Below are 20,598 nucleotides of genomic sequence, written 5' to 3' on the forward strand. Positions count from 1 at the left end.
ATCTGCTCTTATTCTGTATATATATACACTGCACAGTACCACTTCTCCTGTCCTGTATACTGGGTGTAATCCTCAGTATCTGCTCTTATTCTGTATATATATACACACTGCACAGTACCACTTCTCCTGTCCTGTATACTGGGTGTAATCCTCAGTATCTGCTCTTATTCTGTATATATATACACTGCACAGTACCACTTCCCCTGTCCTGTATACTGGGTGTAATCCTCAGTATCTGCTCTTATTCTGTATATATATACACTGCACAGTACCACTTCTCCTGTCCTGTATACTGGGTGTAATCCTCAGTATCTGCTCTTATTCTGTATACATATACACTGCACAGTACCACTTCTCCTGTCCTGTATACTGGGTGTAATCCTCAGTATCTGCTCTTATTCTGTATATATATACACACTGCACAGTACCACTTCTCCTGTCCTGTATACTGGGTGTAATCCTCAGTATCTGCTCTTATTCTGTATATATATACACTGCACAGTACCACTTCCCCTGTCCTGTATACTGGGTGTAATCCTCAGTATCTGCTCTTATTCTGTATATATATACACTGCACAGTACCACTTCTCCTGTCCTGTATACTGGGTGTAATCCTCAGTATCTGCTCTTATTCTGTATATATATATATATATACACTGCACAGTACCACTTCTCCTGTCCTGTATACTGGGTGTAATCCTCAGTATCTGCTCTTATTCTGTATATATATACACTGCACAGTACCACTTCTCCTGTCCTGTATACTGGGTGTAATCCTCAGTATCTGCTCTTATTCTGTATATATATATATACACTGCACAGTACCACTTCTCCTGTCCTGTATACTGGGTGTAATCCTCAGTATCTGCTCTTATTCTGTATATATATACACTGCACAGTACCACTTCTCCTGTCCTGTATACCGGGTGTAATCCTCAGTATCTGCTCTTATTCTGTATATATATACACTGCACAGTACCACTTCTCCTGTCCTGTATACTGGGTGTAATCCTCAGTATCTGCTCTTATTCTGTATATATATACACTGCACAGTACCACTTCTCCTGTCCTGTATACTGGGTGTAATCCTCAGTATCTGCTCTTATTCTGTATATATATACACTGCACAGTACCACTTCTCCTGTCCTGTATACTGGGTGTAATCCTCAGTATCTGCTCTTATTCTGTATATATACACTGCACAGTACCACTTCTCCTGTCCTGTATACTGGGTGTAATCCTCAGTATCTGCTCTTATTCTGTATACACACACTGCACAGTACCACTTCTCCTGTCCTGTATACTGGGTGTAATCCTCAGTATCTGCTCTTATTCTGTATATACACACTGCACAGTACCACTCCTCCTGTCCTGTATACTGGGTGTAATCCTCAGTATCTGCTCTTATTCTGTATATACACACTGCACAGTACCACTCCTCCTGTCCTGTATACTGGGTGTAATCCTCAGTATCTGCTCTTATTCTGTATATATATATATATACACTGCACAGTACCACTCCTATATACATACACAGTGGATATAAAATGTCTACACACCCCTGTATGTGTCCTCTATCTATATATATATATATACAGTGGATATAAAGTCTACACGCCCCTGTATGTGTCCTCTATATATACAGTGGATATAAAGTCTACACACCCCTGTATGTGTCCTCTATATATACAGTGGATATAAAGTCTACACGCCCCTGTATGTGTCCTCTATATATACAGTGGATATAAAGTCTACACACCCCTGTATGTGTCCTCTATACATACAGTGGATATAAAGTCTACACACCCCTGTATGTGTCCTCTATATATACAGTGGATATAAAGTCTACACGCCCCTGTATGTGTCCTCTATATATACAGTGGATATAAAGTCTACACACCCCTGTATGTGTCCTCTATATATACAGTGGATATAAAGTCTATACACCCCTGTATGTGTCCTCTATATATACAGTGGATATAAAAAGTCTACACGCCCCTGTATGTGTCCTCTATATATACAGTGGATATAAAGTCTACACACCCCTGTATGTGTCCTCTATATATACAGTGGATATAAAGTCTACACACCCCTGTATGTGTCCTCTATATATACAGTGGGGGAAATAATTATTTGACCCCTCACTGATTTTGTAAGTTTGTCCAATGACAAAGAAATGAAAAGTCTCAGAACAGTATCATTTCAATGGTAGGTTTATTGTAACAGTGGCAGATAGCACATCAAAAGGAAAATCGAAAAAATAACTTTAAATAAAAGATAGCAACTGATTTGCATTTCATTGAGTGAAATAAGTATTTGAACCCTCTAACAAAAAAAGACTTAATACTTGGTGGAAAAACCCTTGTTTGCAAGCACAGAGGTCAAACGTTTCTTGTAATTGATGACCAAGTTTGCGCACATTTTAGGAGGAATGTTGGTCCACTCCTCTTTGCAGATCATCTCTAAATCCCTAAGGTTTCGAGGCTGTCTCTGTGCAACTCTGAGCTTGAGCTCCCTCCATAGGTTTTCGATTGGATTAAGGTCCGGAGACTGACTAGGCCACTCCATGACCTTAATGTGCTTCTTCTTGAGCCACTCCTTTGTTGCCTTTGCTGTATGTTTTGGGTCATTGTCGTGCTGGAACACCCATCCACGACCCATTTTCAGTTTCCTGGCAGAGGGAAGGAGGTTGTCGCTCAGGATTTCACGATACATGGCTCCGTCCATTTTCCCGTTTATGCGAATAAGTTGTCCTGTGCCCTTAGCAGAAAAACACCCCCAAAGCAAAATGTTTCCACCCCCATGCTTGACGGTGGGGACGGTGTTTTGGGGGTCATAGGCAGCATTTTTCTTCCTCCAAACACAGCGAGTTGAGTTAATGCCAAAGAGCTCTATTTTGGTCTCATCAGACCACAGCACCTTCTCCCAGTCACTCTCTGAATCATTCAGGTGTTCATTGGCAAACTTCAGACGGGCCTGCACATGTGCCTTCCTGAGCAGGGGGACCTTGCGAGCCCTGCAGGATTTTAATCCATTGCGGTGTAATGTGTTTCCAATGGTTTTCTTGGTGACTGTGGTCCCTGCTAATTTGAGGTCATTAACTAACTCCTCCCGTGTAGTTCTAGGATGCTTTTTCACCTTTCTCAGAACCATTGACACCCCACGAGGTGAGATCTTGCGTGGAGCCCCAGAGCGAGGTCGATTGATGGTCATTTTGTGCTCCTTCCATTTTCGAACAATCGCACCAACAGTTGTCACCTTCTCTCCCAGCTTCTTGCTAATGGTTTTGTAGCCCATTCCAGCCTTCTGCAGGTCTACAATTTTGTCTCTGACATCCTTGGACAGCTCTTTGGTCTTTCCCATGTTGGAGAGTTTGGAGTCTGCTTGATTGATTGATTCTGTGGACAGGTGTCTTTTATACAGGTGACTAGTTAAGACAGGTGTCCTTAATGAGGGTGACTAATTGAGTAGAAGTGTCTAACCACTCTGTGGGAGCCAGAACTCTTAATGGTTGGTAGGGGTTCAAATACTTATTTCACTCAATGAAATACAAATCAGTTGCTATCTTTTATTTAAAGTTATTTTTTCGATTTTCCTTTTGATGTGCTATCTGCCACTGTTACAATAAACCTACCATTGAAATGATACTGTTCTGAGACTTTTCATTTCTTTGTCATTGGACAAACTTACAAAATCAGTGAGGGGTCAAATAATTATTTCCCCCACTGTACAGTGGATATAAAGTCTACACGCCCCTGTATGTGTCCTCTATATATATACAGTGGATATAAAAAGTCTACACGCCCCTGTATGTGTCCTCTATATATACAGTGGATATAAAGTCTACACGCCCCTGTATGTGTCCTCTATATATACAGTGGATATAAAGTCTACACGCACCTGTATGTGTCCTCTATATATACAGTGGATATAAAGTCTACACACTCCTGTTAAAATGTCAGGTTTCTGTGATGTAAAAAAATGAGACAAAGATAAAGCATTTCAGAACTTTTTCCTCCCTTAATGTGACCTATAAACTGTGCAACTCAATGGAAAAACAAACTGAGATCTTTAAGGTAGAGGGAAGAAAACAAAAAAACATTAAAATAATGTGGTTGCATAAGTGTGCACACCCTCCTATAACTGGGGCTGTCGCTGTGTTCAGAATGAAGCAATCACATCCAGAATCCTGTTAGATCGCAGTCGGCAGACACCGGCCGTCATGTAAAGGGCTTCTGATTGACCCCAGATAAAGCTCAGCCGCTCTAGTTGGTCTTTCCTGAAATGTCCTTGGTCACATCCCACAGCAGAAGCCACGGTCCACAGAGAGCTTCCATCAGCGGGATCTCATTGTTAGAAGGTATCAGTCAGGAGAAGGGGACACAAGAATGTCCAAGGCATTAGATCTACCATGGAACACAGTGGAGACCGTCATCATCAAGTGGAGGAAATATGGCCCAACAGTGACATCACCAAGAACTGGACGTCCCTCCAAAACTGATGAGTCCTGGCTGTGTGGTCCACGTGCCAACAATCTCCGTATTCTTCATATGTCTGGACTATGGGGTAGAGGGGCAAGACGAAAGCCTCTTCTTACCAAGAAAAACATCCAAGCCAGGCGACATTCTGCAAAAACACATCTGAAGTCTCCCAGAAGCATGTGGGGAAAGGTGTTATGGTCTGCTGGAACCAAGGTGGAACTTTTTGGCCATAATTCCAAAAGATATGTTTGGCACAAAAACAACCCTGCCCATCCCCAGAAGAACCCCATCCCCACAGTGAAGCCTGGCGGTGGCAGCATCGTGCCAAGGGGCTGGTCTTCTTCAGATGGAACTGGGGCCTTAGTTAAGCTGGAGGGAATTCTGAACAGTTCCAAATACCGGTCAATATTGGCCCAAAACCTTCAGGCTTCTGCTAGAAAGCTGAACATGAAGAGGAGCTTCATCTCTCAGCAGGACAACGACCCAAAGCATCCATCCAAATCACCAAGGGATGGCTTCACCAGAAGAAGATGAAAGTTTTGGAATGGCCCAGCCAGAGCCCAGACCTGAATCCGATTGACAATCTGTGGGGTGATCTGAAGAGGGCCGTGCCCAGGAGATGCCCTCGCAATCTGTGGGGTGATCTGAAGAGGGCCGTGCCCAGGAGATGCCCTCGCAATCTGTGGGGTGATCTGAAGAGGGCTGTGCCCAGGAGATGCCCTCGCAATCTGTGGGGTGATCTGAAGAGGGCTGTGCCCAGGAGATGCCCTCACAATCTGTGGGGTGATCTAAAGAGGGCTGTGCCCAGGAGATGCCCTCGCAATCTGTGGGGTGATCTGAAGAGGGCTGTGCCCAGGAGATGCCCTCACAATCTGTGTGGTGATCTGAAGAGGGCTGTGCCTAGGAGATGCCCTCGCAATCTGTGGGGTGATCTGAAGAGGGCTGTGCCCAGGAGATGCCCTCACAATCTGTGGGGTGATCTGAAGAGGGCTATACACAGGAGATGCCCTCGCCATCTGTGGGGTGATCTGAAGAGGGCTGTGCCCAGGAGATGCCCTCACAGTCTGTGGGGTGATCTGAAGAGGGCCGTGCCCAGGAGATGCCCTCGCAATCTGTGGGGTGATCTGAAGAGGGCTGTGCCCAGGAAATGCCCTCGCAATCTGTGGGGTGATCTGAAGAGGGCTATACACAGGAGATGCCCTCACAATCTGTGGGGTGATCTGAAGAGGGCCGTGCCCAGGAGATGCCCTTACAATCTGTGGGGTGATCTGAAGAGGGCTGTGCCCAGGAGACGCCCTCGCAATCTGTGGGGTGATCTGAAGAGGGCTATGCCCTCACAGTCTGTGGGGTGATCTGAAGAGGGCCGTGCCCAGGAGATGCCCTCGCAATCTGTGGGGTGATCTGAAGAGGGCTGTGCCCAGGAAATGCTCTCGCAATCTGTGGGGTGATCTGAAGAGGGCTATACACAGGAGATGCCCTCACAATCTGTGGGGTGATCTGAAGAGGGCTGTGCCCAGGAGATGCCCTCGCAATCTGTGGGGTGATGTGAAGAGGGCTGTGCCCAGGAGATGCCCTCACAATCTGTGGGGTGATCTGAAGAGGGCTGTGCCCAGGAGATGCCCTCGCAGTCTGACAGATTTGGAGGGTTTCTGCAAAGAGTCAAAATGTGCCCATGCTGATAGACTCAGACCCAAAAAGACTGAGTGCTGGAATAACATCAAAAGGGGCTTCAACAAAGTATTAGTGTAAGGGTGTGCACACTTATGCAACCATATTAGGCTACTTTCACACTAGTAGCAGTGTGATCCGCCGGATCCGCCAATTTGGATGTCACTGAAAGCATTTGTGAGACGGATCCGGATGCGCATCCATCTCACAAATGCATTGCAAGAACGGATCCGTCTCTCCGCTTGTCATGTGGACAGATGGATCCGTCTTGTATTTTTTTTCACATTTTTACCGGTCTGCGCAGGCGGGAAGGACTGATCTGCACTAATACATTCCTATAGGGAAAAATACCAGATCCGGCATTCAGGCAAGTCTTCAGTTTTTTGGGGCGGAGATAAAACGGTAGCACGCTGCGGTATTATCTCCGTCCTGATCAGTCAAAACGACTGAACTGAAGACGTCCTGATGCGTCCTGAGCGGATCGCTCTCCACTCAGAATGCATGGGGATAAAACTGATCAGTTCTTTTCCGGTATTGAGCCCCTAGGACGGAACTCAGCGCAGGAAAAGAATAACGCTAGTTATTTTAGTTTTATATTTTTTCTTCCCTCCACCTAAAAGATTTCAGTTTGTTTTTCCATTGAGTTGTACAGTTTATAGGTCACATTTCTTTACATCACAGAAACCTGACATTTATACAGGGGCGTGTAGACTTTATATCCATCCACTGTATATATAGAGGACACATACAGGGGCGTGTAGACTTTTTATATCCACTGTATATATAGAGGACACATACAGGGGCGTGTAGACTTTTTATATCCACTGTATATATAGAGGACACATACAGGGGCGTGTAGACTTTTTATATCCACTGTATATATAGAGGACACATACAGGGGCGTGTAGACTTTTTATATCCACTGTATATATAGAGGACACATACAGGGGTGTGTAGACTTTATATCCACTGTATATATAGAGGACACATACAGGGGTGTGTAGACTTTATATCCACTGTATATATAGAGGACACATACAGGGGCGTGTAGACTTTATATCCACTGTATATATAGAGGACACATACAGGGGCGTGTAGACTTTATATCCACTGTATATATAGAGGACACATACAGGGGCGTGTAGACTTTTTATATCCACTGTATATATAGAGGACACATACAGGGGTGTGTAGACTTTTTATATCCACTGTATATATAGAGGACACATACAGGGGTGGGTGTGTAGACTTTTTATATCCACTGTATATATAGAGGACACATACAGGGGCGTGTAGACTTTTTATATCCACTGTATATATAGAGGACACATACAGGGGTGGGTGTGTAGACTTTTTATATCCACTGTATATATAGAGGACACATACAGGGGCGTGTAGACTTTGTATATCCACTGTATATATAGAGGACACATACAGGGGCGTGTAGACTTTAAATCCACTGTATATACAGAGGACACATACAGGGGCGTGTAGACTTTTTATATCCACTGTATATATAGAGGACACATACAGGGGTGTGTAGACTTTATATCCACTGTATATATAGAGGGCACATACAGGGGCGTGTAGACTTTTTATATCCACTGTATATATAGAGGGCACATACAGGGGCGTGTAGACTTTTTATATCCACTGTATATATAGAGGACACATACAGGGGTGTGTAGACTTTATATCCACTGTATATATAGAGGACACATACAGGGGCGTGTAGACTTTTTATGGACACTGCACAGTACCACTGCATTGGTGCCAGTGTCTGGAGTTTAGACTGCCAGTATTACAGAGGATTGCCTAGAGTGCATACTATTGTAGCAAACCCTCAGCTTTTGTAGTCAGCTTGGTTTTCCAGCTTCTGGATGTAAACATTCACTGACAGCAATCACATTTTCTAGACCAGTCATCGTAAAGCTGCTGAAGTTCTCATGGTGCAGTGATGGCTCTTCGCAGTCGGCGCCGGCAGTCGTATAATGTTCTGGTTGTGACATCCCTTGGGACATGTGAGGGGCTGCAGATTTGTGACCTGTCACTTTTCAGCTTCGGACCCCCCCAGACAAGAGGCAATTTGTTGTGTGAATTAATAAGATAATCTGTAAACCGTTGCGGGTGTAGCATTGACGCCGCGCCCGCTCTGCTCTATCGACCACTCTGAGTTTGATGATATGGAAGTTCACGGCGGTTCTTTGTGTACAGGTCAGAGAGCGCGTAATCTCCCGGACCCCGCTAATCCCTGTCACTCACCAGTGGCGAATACTCAGCAATTATCGGACAGGTTCAATACAGCGAGGAGCGGTGTCTGACTGAAGGATGCCACACTGGAGAGTCTGGTTGTCAGCATCTCCAGTAAGAGGGGTGACTGGGGGGAAACCGAGTCCGGCGGTCTCCGTATTTCAGTTTTAGTAATAATCTTCTGGTGCCGGATTGCCCGGGCGCCGTCTGATAATCTGACACTGGGCGGCTCCTGACTATCAGAATGGTGCCGGGAGCGTCACCGTTAGAGGCAGAGTATCCGGACACGGCTGGCGGATTATTGGACTGCCTGGCTGCTGCGGCCTCTGCCCTCCTGGGTCGACTGTACAGATCCGTCCTCTATTAGGCGGTAATGCCGCGGCTCTCCGCCTTCGTCAGCCGTGCTGTCTGCTCCATCAGGATAGTGCCACGATCCCTCTGCTAAGTTATTAGGGACATAACCTTGTCCATTAGCGCAAATGACTGACTGAAGTCTACAGTGCGGTGAGCAGCTCCGTCCTACGTGACCATGTGGCCCCGGGCACCGCCGCAGCTCTACGCTTAATTAAAAGTTGACTTTTTTTCTTCCGTTTCTGCTGTAGGTGACTTTATCCGTGCTCCACATCCTGAGTACGTAACAACACGAGCGCAGCTCCTGGGGCGCAGCTCAGTGCGTTACATCTGTATGTGTCGTCACGTGGGGAGAATCAGGGTAACCCCGGCTGCAGGGTGGAGGTGGAATGATCAGGAAGCTTAGCCGACAATTGTTACGCCATTTTGTCTTCAGTATGAAGAGAAGCTCTGGAGCACAAAGTGCTGCTCTAACAAGGAGAGCACACGAACATTGTGAGCGCGCTTCACTTGTCTGGTTCTATACACCCCCAGCATTCAGTTAATGTGGCCTTAATTACTCCGCGCCGGAGGCGAAAGATCAACTATTTCATTAGATCAGATTCATTATTATGAAACAAGTGTATTATATAATGGGGGGGGGGGGGCTGCATACAAGCAGCATTGTACTGATGGTGTCACCCAGCTTTTCCAAAACCAGATACAACAGATGCCATCTTACGAGACTCCAGCAGGGAGCGCTCTTGTACCGGGGTTATCACTACGTGTCATGTGGTGCAGCACTGTAAGGGTTAAGGTGGATTTACACGGCCCGATATTCAGGCAGATTATCGCTAATCGGGAAGTTCCTACAAACGTGCGCCGATCACCTGATGCCAAAACGCTCGTCCATTGGGTGATCCTGTTCCTGCAGGTTCATAAATGACGGTTTCTGTGCCGATCACAGTAGCGACCACATGTCCTCGTACTGTGGAGGAGATCGCTGCATGCACAGGAGTCTCCTCCACTGAGTAAATCCTCCTGTGCAGTAACGTCTGCAGCGATTCCTCCCACACGCAGCCCCTGTGCGGAGCGATGTGCCGCCTCTTCTTCTGTAGTCCGGGTGGGGCGGTCTCCGAGGCCATGGGACGCCCCCCTCCGTCGTTAGCGCCTCTCTCCTGCTCTCAGACAGCGCCGCAGCCTCGCAGACAGTGAAATATGGCGGCAATTAGCCCGGACACAGTTCAATTATGATAAACAGTGCGCGCCCCCTTTATACTGTGATTAAGAGGCCCCCGCGTGATAGAGAGACCTAATCCCACATTATTACGGCCCGCTCTGATTAGACCGCGCGCGGCAGCTTTACAGGACGAGATGGATGTCAAGTCTTCTTTATCATTTCCACATCACTGGGGATCCGGCCGTCCTCCCCGCGCACATCCATCCTCATCCCGCGCCCCCCCCCCCCGGTACCAGGGCACTGCCACATGGAAGTTGGCAAAGTCACCCTTACGGTAACAGCTTGATAAATGGCCGCGGCGTAATGAAATGGAGACATCAAGGCGCGGGGGCGAGGAAGAAAAAGCGTTAATCCGACACGACGCAGCTGTCCTGCGACGGAGGGGAGAAGGAAGAAGGATGGCCGTCCCCGCCGTGTGCTGTCAAGGGAGAAATTACACATTTACTTTTGCTTTTTCTTAAGGAGACGCTTCTCATAGATCAAAACCCGGATTTACAAGCCAATTTCCAACATGAAATATAGACGGCAGGAATCAATTTAACGTCGCGCCCCCCCCCCCCCCCCCCCATCCATTAACCCTTCAGTGGTTTCAACATATAGCAAGAAGTTGTGTATACAAAGCAACCTGCCACCCAGGCATTATGGGGGGCACAGATCTGGGGGGTGGGGGAGCACGGAGCTATCTGGGGGGCACACAGCTGTCTGGGGGGAGAGCAGTGCTATCTGGGGGGCACACAGCTGTCTGGGGGGAGCGCAGTGCTATCTGAGGGGAACGCAGTGCTATCTGGGGGGCACACAGCTGTCTGGGGGGAACACAGTGCTATCCGGGGGGCACACAGCTGTCTGGGGGGAACACAGTGCTATCTGGGGGGCACACAGCTGTCTGGGGGGAGAGCAGTGCTATCTGGGGGGAGGGGGGAACACAGTGCTATCTGGGGGGGCACACAGCTTTCTGGGGGGAGGGGAACACAGTGCTATCTGGGGGGGCACACAGCTGTCTGGGAGGAGCGCAGTGCTATCTGGGGGGAGGGGGGCACACAGCTGTCTGGGGGGAGCGCAGTGCTATCTGGGGGGCACACAGCTGTCTGGGGGGAACACAGTGCTATCTGGGGGGCACACAGCTGTCTGGGGGGAGCGCAGTGCTATCTGGGGGGAGGGGGGCACACAGCTGTCTGGGGGGAACACAGTGCTATCTGGGGGGCACACAGCTATCTGGGGGGCACACAGCTGTCTGGGGGGAACACAGTGCTATCTGGGGGGCACACAGCTGTCTGGGAGGAGCGCAGTGCTATCTGGGGGGAGGGGGGAACACAGTGCTATCTGGGGGGCACACAGCTGTCTGGGGGGAGAGCAGTGCTATCTGGGGGGAGGGGGAAACACAGTGCTATCTGGGGGGGCACACAGCTTTCTGGGGGGAGGGGAACACAGTGCTATCTGGGGGGGCACACAGCTGTCTGGGGGGAGGGGGAGCACAGTGCTATCTGGGGGGCACACAGCTGTCTGGGGGGAGGGGGAGCACAGTGCTATATGGGGGGCACACAGCTGTCTGGGGGGAGCGCAGTGCTATCTTGGGGGCACACAGCTTTCTGGGGGGGAGACAGTGCTATCTGGGGGGGACACAGCTGTCTGGGGGAGCGCAGTGCTATCTTGGGGGCACACAGCTTTCTGGGGGGGAGACAGTGCTATCTGGGGGGTCACACAGCTTTCTGGGGGGGAACACAGTGCTATCTGGGGGGGACACAGCTGTCTGGGGGAGCGCAGTGCTATCTGGGGGGCAAACAGCTTTCTGGTGGGTCACACAGCTTTCTGGGGGGAACACAGTGCTATCTGGGGGGCAAACAGCTTTCTGGTGGGTCACACAGCTTTCTGGGGGGAACACAGTGCTATCTGGGGGTCACACAGCTTTCTGGTGGGTCACACAGCTTTCTGGGGGGATGGGGAACACAGTGCTATCTGGGGGGGGTCACGGCTTTCTGGGGGGGGAGACAGTGCTATCTGGGGGGCACACAGCTGTCTGGGGGAACACAGTGCTATCTGGGGGGGTCACGGCTTTCTGGGGACACCATGAACCTCACTACTGTGCTTTAGGCCCCTTTCACACAAGCGAGTTTTCCGCGCGGGTGCGATGTGTGACGTGAACGCAGAGCACCCGCACTGAATCCTGACGCGTTCACTTCAATGGGTCCGTGTACATGAGCGATGTCTTTCACGCATCAGTTCTGCGTTGCGGGAGAATCGCAGCACGTTCTATATTCTGCATTTTTCACGCAGCCCTGGCCCCGTAGAAGTGAATGGGGCCTCAGTGAAAAACGCATTTCATCCGGAAGCAAGTGCGGATCCAATGCGTTTTTCACTGGTGGTTGCTAAGAGATGTTGTTTGTAAATCTTTCGTTTTTTCTGTTCTGATGCGTTTTTTACGCGCGTGATAATAAACTAAATCAATCGCAGACAAAACTGACTGAACTTCCTTGCAAAACGGTGCGAGTTTCCCTGAAGGCGTCCGGAGGCGATCCGCCAGGCTCGGTGCACTCGGCCTTATACTGAGGGCAGAGACAACCACTGGCGCATCCGGGGGCTCCCAGCCATATTACATGTTGTTAGTTCCGAGATCCCCTTTACGTTGTGTGATTTGCAGATCTGGCCGTTGCGTTATTGATGAATGATCATCAATATGGGATCGGTGGAGGCACCACGCCGATCGGTACCAGCTCCTCCGCCCTCATTCCCGTCAGGGGTGCCTCATGTGTCCGCAGGTTGTGGCTGGCGTTACACCTACACACTGTGGGCAGGTTTTACTAATGGTGGACGCCCCCTTAACATCCTCTGTTGTCCTTGATGTTGGCAGCCGTGTCTTGCAGGGTGTTTTCATGGCGGCCATGTTGGCTGTCACCCAGCTTTCCCAGACTTTGACTGACGCGTTTCTTCTTCTCTCCACAGACGACTGCAGGAACATCGCTAACATCATGAAGACGCTTGCTCACCGAGGCTTCATCTTCAAGCAGACCTCCAGGCGCATCTAATGTAGTCGGGGAGCCGGGCCGCGGGGTGGGAGTGGGGGCAGGAGGCTGCATGTAGCTCTTTCCTTACTGCGTCCACCTGGGTGGCCGACCAGATACAGGACATTAGGTGGAGGCGACACATTGTTACGGACTGACCTCTGAGGTGAGAATCGCTGTCCATACGGCTCCACCATGAAGATCTGTCACACTCCATCATCCGCTTTGCCCTAGACAGTTACCACCCCCATCCTCCCCACCTGCTGCCTGTATCTTCTCCCAGGCGTCCTGGGATGGCTTAGATGACAAGACCTCCTTAATACAACCCCCATCATCCAGAAGGCTGAGATTCTACACTGAAGTGTTTCGTCCCAGTGAGGAAGATAAGAATTTACCGTAGTCTGAAGGTCGAGGCATTACTAATGGTGTGCGCTTATTAGACGACGCTCCACAGTGCGGAAATATGACCACCCCGAGACGGAGACTTCACCTGGACGCATCTAGATCCCTGGGATTGGCCGCTTCTCCTTACAGTTACTTCTCCTTTAAGAAAGGTTTTATACTGAAAAGTTCTGCAAATTCCTAATAGACTTTGGGGGTCATTTTTCATCCGGATTAGCGGGGTGCCCAAGTCTGAGATCTACTCCAGACCCCTGACTAGAGTAGATTTCAGATCTCGTTTACACCTACCCCAGGATGGCGTAAAAACACCCGTGCGACAACATTTAAAAAGTCACAAAACAAGGTCTTGTGACTTTTTGTACACCAAAAACTGGCATAGCGATATTAGTTAATGACCCCCTTTCTGTTTCACTCTTCAGTATTTTTAAGATCTCTGCTTGTTGTCAATGAATGGGAACATTGTTTACATCCAGAGGTTGGAAACCCTGTTGGACCTGATATTTCTCAAAACTGAGGGTTTGTTACACTGTATCAGTTTAGAGGATATTGAACAGCCTGGAGCGCTGCTGCATTTAGCTCACAGTTACTTCACTGATACATTGTTACAAACCCACAGTAGAGAAGAATGGAAACAAATGATATTAGAAAGTTGCAGAATGTTACTGGGAAGCTGTAGATGACCCCCATTCACAGCCTGAGCTCCGCTCCTGCTTAGAGGGGGAGGGGCAGAGTTGCTCCTTAAAGGGCCGCATCACTGATAACGATATTGTTGCGTTTGTTCAAACTTTTGTTTCCACCTCATTAACAGAACAATAAACATCATTGCATGGAGAACGATCAGCGTCACCCACAACGGGCGAGATCAGCAGTTTTCTCATTTACTTGGCATCTGTCCCATTTGTGGCCTTCGCACCGTCCCGTTGGCCTCTGTTATCAGCCAATCAATTGGAAAATGTAAGGTAAACTGTGATTGGTCGAGCAATGAGGACTCGCCCATTTTAAGGGCCAGTTTCTTGACTTTCTAATTGACACAGTGAAGGTTTCATTACCCTCGACAGATGAGGACGGTGACGAACAATGTGGAAATCCAGAAGTCGCACCTTCCACGATAAATCTGATAAGTGGCGCACGGGCCCAGCTCCAGCCGCTTGTCACTCAGGACACAAATGTTCCTGATGCTGAGAACAATAACTATTGAAGTTTTTTTCACTTTTCTAACTAAATTCAAATTTGTGAAAAGGAACCGCCATCACGCAACGCTCATAAATCCGCCATGCTGCAGCGAGAACTCGTAATACTCCAGGGAAAGTCGAGTGACCAGCGCCAGACCCCAGAGATATAGGCAAGAACCCCCAAAGTAACAACCTTAGTCCCAGGGTCTTCAGTTTCCTGCACAGCCGCCACTACAAATCCCAGGGGTTCTCACCCAGCTTTCCCAAGACTCCCGAATGACAAACCTGCAGAACTATGCAGTGCCGTCCCTCTTGCTGTGCCGCTGCATAATGGGCAGATTGGTTTTCAGGTCTCTAGGAAAGTTGGGTGATTACTCTTTATAGAGCTGTAATGGAAGCCATATTGGTTGTCACTCAGCTTTCCCAGGACTAAGAAATGACAGAATATAACACCTCGGCAGGAGAAGACTCCGGAGTAACCGCTTTCTGATCAGTAACGCGTCTCTGGTTTTCACACCGCGCTGTGTCTGGTTTCGCAGGTTTTCATCGCTATTTAAAGTTTCATCCTAAATTCCTGGAAGAGGCCGCTCAGGTTTGATATCGGCCCTTCCTCCATGACAGTCCATTCATCATTAGCCTCCTGCCCTTACTGAGACCCCTGATTCAGACATGGCGTCACGATGTACCGCAGTGATACAACAGTGTCCGGATGCGGTTTCATCAAATGCACGGCAGAGGTCGTCGTCCGGACATGTGAAGATTAACAAAAATAAAAAGAAGTGACATTCATGATTGTGCGCCTGGTGATTACTGCGCCGCAGGGGAAGTGACGAGTGTGTGCCTGGTGATTGCTGCGCTGCATGGAACTGACGAGTGTGCGCCTGGTAACTGCTACGATGCAGGGGAACTGATGAGTGTGCGCCTGGTGATTGCTGCGCTGCATGGAACTGACGAGTGTGCGTCTGGTGATTACTGCGCCGCAGGGGAAGTGACGAGTGTGCGCCTGGTGATTGCTGCGCCACAGGGGAAGTGACAAGTGTGCGCCTGGTGATTGCTGCGCTGCATGGAACTGACGAGTGTGCGCCTGGTGATTACTGCGCCGCAGGGGAAGTGACGAGTGTGTGCCTGGTGATTGCTGCGCCACAGGGGAAGTGACAAGTGTGCGCCTGGTGATTGCTGCGCTGCATGGAACTGACGAGTGTGCGCCTGGTGATTTCTGCGCTGCATGGAACTGACGAGTGTGCGCCTGGTGATTACTGCGCCGCAGGGGAACTGACGAGTGTGCGCCTGGTGATTACTGCGCCGCAGGGGAACTGACGAGTGTGTGCCTGGTGACTGCTACGACACAGGGGAACTGACGAGTGTGCGCCTGGTGATTACTGCGCCGCAGGGGAAGTGACGAGTGTGTGCCTGGTGATTGCTGCGCCACAGGGGAAGTGACAAGTGTGCGCCTGGTGATTGCTGCGCTGCATGGAACTGACGAGTGTGCGCCTGGTGATTTCTGCGCTGCATGGAACTGACGAGTGTGCGCCTGGTGATTACTGCGCCGCAGGGGAACTGACGAGTGTGCGCCTGGTGATTACTGCGCCGCAGGGGAACTGACGAGTGTGTGCCTGGTGACTGCTACGACACAGGGGAACTGATGAGTGTGCGCCTGGTGACTGCTGCGCCGCATGGGAACTGACGAGTGTGCGCCTGGTGATTTCTGCGCTGCATGGAACTGACGAGTGTGCGCCTGGTGATTACTGCGCCGCAGGGGAACTGACGAGTGTGTGCCTGGTGACTGCTGCGCCGCAGGGGAACTGACGAGTGTGCGCCTGGTGATTACTGCGCCGCAGGGGAACTGACGAGTGTGCGCCTGGTGATTACTGCGCCGCAGGGGAACTGACGAGTGTGTGCCTGGTGATTACTGCGCTGCATGGGAACTGACGAGTGTGCGACTGGTGATTACTGCGCCGCAGGGGAAGTGACGAGTGTGTGCCTGGTGATTGCTGCGCCGCAGGGGAAGTGACGAGTGTGCGCCTGGTGATTGCTGCGCTGCATGGAACTGACGAGTGTGCGCCTGGTGACTGCTACGACGAAGGGGAACTGATGAGTGTGCGCCTGGTGACTGCTGCGCCGCATGGGAACTGACGAGTGTGCGCCTGGTGATTGCTGCGCTGCATGGAACTGACGAGTGTGCGCCTGGTGATTGCTGCGCCGCAGGGGAACTGACGAGTGTGCGCCTGGTGATTACTGCGCCGCAGGGGAACTGACGAGTGTGTGCCTGGTGACTGCTGCGCCGCAGGGGAACTGACGAGTGTGCGCCTGGTGATTACTGCGCCGCAGGGGAACTGACGAGTGTGCGCCTGGTGATTACTGCGCCGCAGGGGAACTGACGAGTGTGTGCCTAGTGATTACTGCGCTGCATGGGAACTGACGAGTGTGCGCCTGGTGATTACTGCGCCGCAGGGGAACTGACGAGTGTGTGCCTGGTGATTACTGCGCTGCATGGGAACTGACGAGTGTGCGTCTGGTGATTACTGCGCTGCATGGGAACTGACGAGTGTGCGTCTGGTGATTACTGCGCTGCATGGGAACTGACGAGTGTGCGCCTGGTGATTACTGCGCCGCAGGGGAACTGACGAGTGTGTGCCTGGTGATTACTGCGCTGCATGGAACTGACGAGTGTGCGTCTGGTGATTACTGCGCTGCATGGGAACTGACAAGTGTGCGTCTGGTGATTACTGCGCTGCATGGGAACTGACGAGTGTGCGCCTGGTGATTACTGCGCTGCAGGGGAACTGACGAGTGTGTGCCTGGTAATTACTGCGCCGCAGGGGAACTGACGAGTGTGCGTCTGGTGACTGCTACGACGCAGGGGAACTGATGAGTGTGCGCCTGGTGATTGCTGCGCTGCATGGAACTGACGAGTGTGCGTCTGGTGACTGCTACGACGCAGGGGAACTGATGAGTGTGCGCCTGGTGATTGCTGCGCTGCATGGAACTGACGAGTGTGCGTCTGGTGACTGCTGCGCCGCAGGGGAACTGACGAGTGTGCGTCTGGTGACTGCTGCGCTGCATGGAACTGACGAGTGTGCGTCTGGTGATTGCTGCGCTGCATGGAACTGACGAGTGTGCGCCTGGTGATTACTGCGCCGCAGGGGAAGTGACGAGTGTGCGCCTGGTGATTGCTGCGCTGCATGGAACTGACGAGTGTGCGTCTGGTGACTGCTGCGCCGCAGGGGAACTGACGAGTGTGCGTCTGGTGACTGCTGCGCTGCATGGAACTGACGAGTGTGCGTCTGGTGATTGCTGCGCTGCATGGAACTGACGAGTGTGCGCCTGGTGATTACTGCGCTGCAGGGGAACTGACGAGTGTGTGCCTGGTAATTACTGCGCCGCAGGGGAACTGACGAGTGTGCGTCTGGTGACTGCTACGACGCAGGGGAACTGATGAGTGTGCGCCTGGTGATTGCTGCGCTGCATGGAACTGACGAGTGTGCGTCTGGTGACTGCTGCGCCGCAGGGGAACTGACGAGTGTGCGTCTGGTGACTGCTGCGCTGCATGGAACTGACGAGTGTGCGTCTGGTGATTGCTGCGCTGCATGGAACTGACGAGTGTGCGCCTGGTGATTACTGCGCCGCAGGGGAAGTGACGAGTGTGCGCCTGGTGATTAATGCGCTGCATGGAACTGACGAGTGTGCGTCTGGTGATTACTGCGCTGCATGGGAACTGACAAGTGTGCGTCTGGTGATTACTGCGCTGCAGGGGAACTGACGAGTGTGTGCCTGGTAATTACTGCGCCGCAGGGGAACTGACGAGTGTGCGTCTGGTGACTGCTACGACGCAGGGGAACTGATGAGTGTGCGCCTGGTGATTGCTGCGCTGCATGGAACTGACGAGTGTGCGTCTGGTGACTGCTGCGCCGCAGGGGAACTGACGAGTGTGCGTCTGGTGACTGCTGCGCTGCATGGAACTGACGAGTGTGCGTCTGGTGATTGCTGCGCTGCATGGAACTGACGAGTGTGCGCCTGGTGATTACTGCGCCGCAGGGGAAGTGACGAGTGTGCGCCTGGTGATTGCTGCGCTGCATGGAACTGACGAGTGTGCGTCTGGTGACTGCTGCGCCGCAGGGGAACTGACGAGTGTGCGTCTGGTGACTGCTGCGCTGCATGGAACTGACGAGTGTGCGTCTGGTGATTGCTGCGCTGCATGGAACTGACGAGTGTGCGCCTGGTGATTACTGCGCCGCAGGGGAAGTGACGAGTGTGCGCCTGGTGATTGCTGCGCTGCATGGAACTGACGAGTGTGCGTCTGGTGACTGCTGCGCCACAGGGGAACTGACGAGTGTGCGTCTGGTGACTGCTGTGCCGCATGGGAACTGACGCGTGTGCGCTTGGTGAATGCTGCGTCGCAGGGGAACTGATGAAAACTTACGTGTGTGCGACTGGTGATTGCAGTACTGCGGGGGAATAATGAGTGATGAATGTGCTGGTGATTGCTGCGCCCCCGGGGGACTGGCGAAGACTGATAAGTGTGTATCTGGTGATAGTTGCACCGTGGGGGAACTGACGTGTGTGCGACTGGTGATTGCTGCACTGTGGGGGGGAAGGGGAGTTGAGACTGACAAGTGTGCACCTGTGATGGCTTCGCTGGGGGGGAGATGGAAACTGACCGAGTGCAAGTGTGTGTCTGGTGATCGCTGTGCCGTGGGGGCACTGACGAGTGTGCGACTGGTGATTGCTGCACCACGGGGGGGGGGACTGACAATTGTGCGTCTGGTGATTCCTGTACCGGGGGAAGGGGGGAGTGGAGACTGATGAGTGTGTGCCTGGTGATTGCTTCGTCGGGGGGGGGGGGGGCCTAGTGAATGTGCGCCTAGTGATTTCTGTACCATGGGGAGTTCAGGGGGACTGACGAGTGTGCGACTGGTGATTGCTTTATTGCGGGAGGGGGGCCCAAATGTCAGACAAGCCAGAATTATCTATTTATTTCAGTCTTAAAACAAACCAACCAATCTAAGGGGCATCTCCTTTGCACCAGAAAAGTGGCTTTAAAAAGTCGCAAGCTGTGTTTGCAACTTTTTTTTGGGGGGGGTGGGGGTTCTTCTTTATACGCTGCCCTCATCATGGTAAGAAGAGGAAAGGGCCGTGACCACCAGACTAATTTATCTTCATTTATTCCAGTTTTCGGGTGCAAATTGGGGCAGACATCTGCAGCAGTTCAGAGCCGACGTAGATTTCTGTTCAGGTGCATGGACTGCCGGAGGAATCGCCTGTGGGTTGTCATAAATGTGGTGATTCCTCCGCAGAAAGCGCCGGTCTTGATAAATCTCCCCCTAAGGCCCCTTCCAGACGAGCGTGTCCGGATTAGGTCCGGATGTGTTGCGTCTGCGATCAGGGAAAATCGTGCGAGTGCGCATGCAATTTCAGTCAGTTTCGACTGCGATTGTGTTGCGTTGCTCCGTTTTTTCCGCGCGAGTGCAATGCGTTTTGCACGCACGTGAGAAAAAAACTGATTGTGGCACCCAGACCCGGACTTCTTCACTGAAGTTCGGATTCGGTGTTCTGTAGATTTTTTTATATTCCCTTATATCATCGTTATAAGGGGAAATAATTGCATTCTTAACACAGAACACTTACTAAGGCCACTTTCACAGGTGCGGATCCGTCTGGTGTCTGCACAGACGGATCCGCACTTATAAATGCAAACGCTGGTATCCGTTCAGTACGGATCCGTCTGCATAACTAAGTAAAAAACGCTGCAAGCTGCCTCCAGAGCGGAATGGAGGCTGAACGGAGCCAAACTGATGCATTCTGAACGGATCCTTATCCATTCAGAATGCATTGGGGCTAAACTGATCCGTTTGGGGCCGCTTGTGAGAGGAGCCCTGAAATGGATCTCACAGGCGGACCCAGAAACACCAGTGTGAAAGTAGACAAAAATGTGCCTTGAGGGGTTAAACATTTTTTTTTTTTACTCACCTCATCCACTTGATCGCGCAGCCGGCATCGTCTTTCTTTTTTCTTTCAGGACCTGCCAAAGGACCTTTGATGACCTAATCGTCGGAATCTTC

At 50.9% G+C, this 20,598-nt stretch overlaps 1 protein-coding gene across 1 annotated transcript in view; it reads left to right on the forward strand.

Annotated features, from left to right (window-relative positions):
• The window catches only part of ERI3 (ERI1 exoribonuclease family member 3), a 275,711-nt gene extending 261,507 nt beyond the window's left edge, over positions 1–14,204 (forward strand). Inside the window, exon 8 of the mRNA XM_040407389.1 lies at positions 12,907–14,204. Coding sequence (XP_040263323.1) covers positions 12,907–12,989 — 83 coding nt within the window. The 3' untranslated portion in view covers positions 12,990–14,204. The remainder of the gene's footprint in view (positions 1–12,906) is intronic.
• Positions 14,205–20,598: the final 6,394 nt, after the last annotated feature.

This window comes from Bufo bufo, chromosome 9 (assembly GCF_905171765.1).
Source record: "Bufo bufo chromosome 9, aBufBuf1.1, whole genome shotgun sequence".
In the NCBI taxonomy this organism is placed as follows: Eukaryota; Metazoa; Chordata; class Amphibia; order Anura; family Bufonidae; genus Bufo; species Bufo bufo.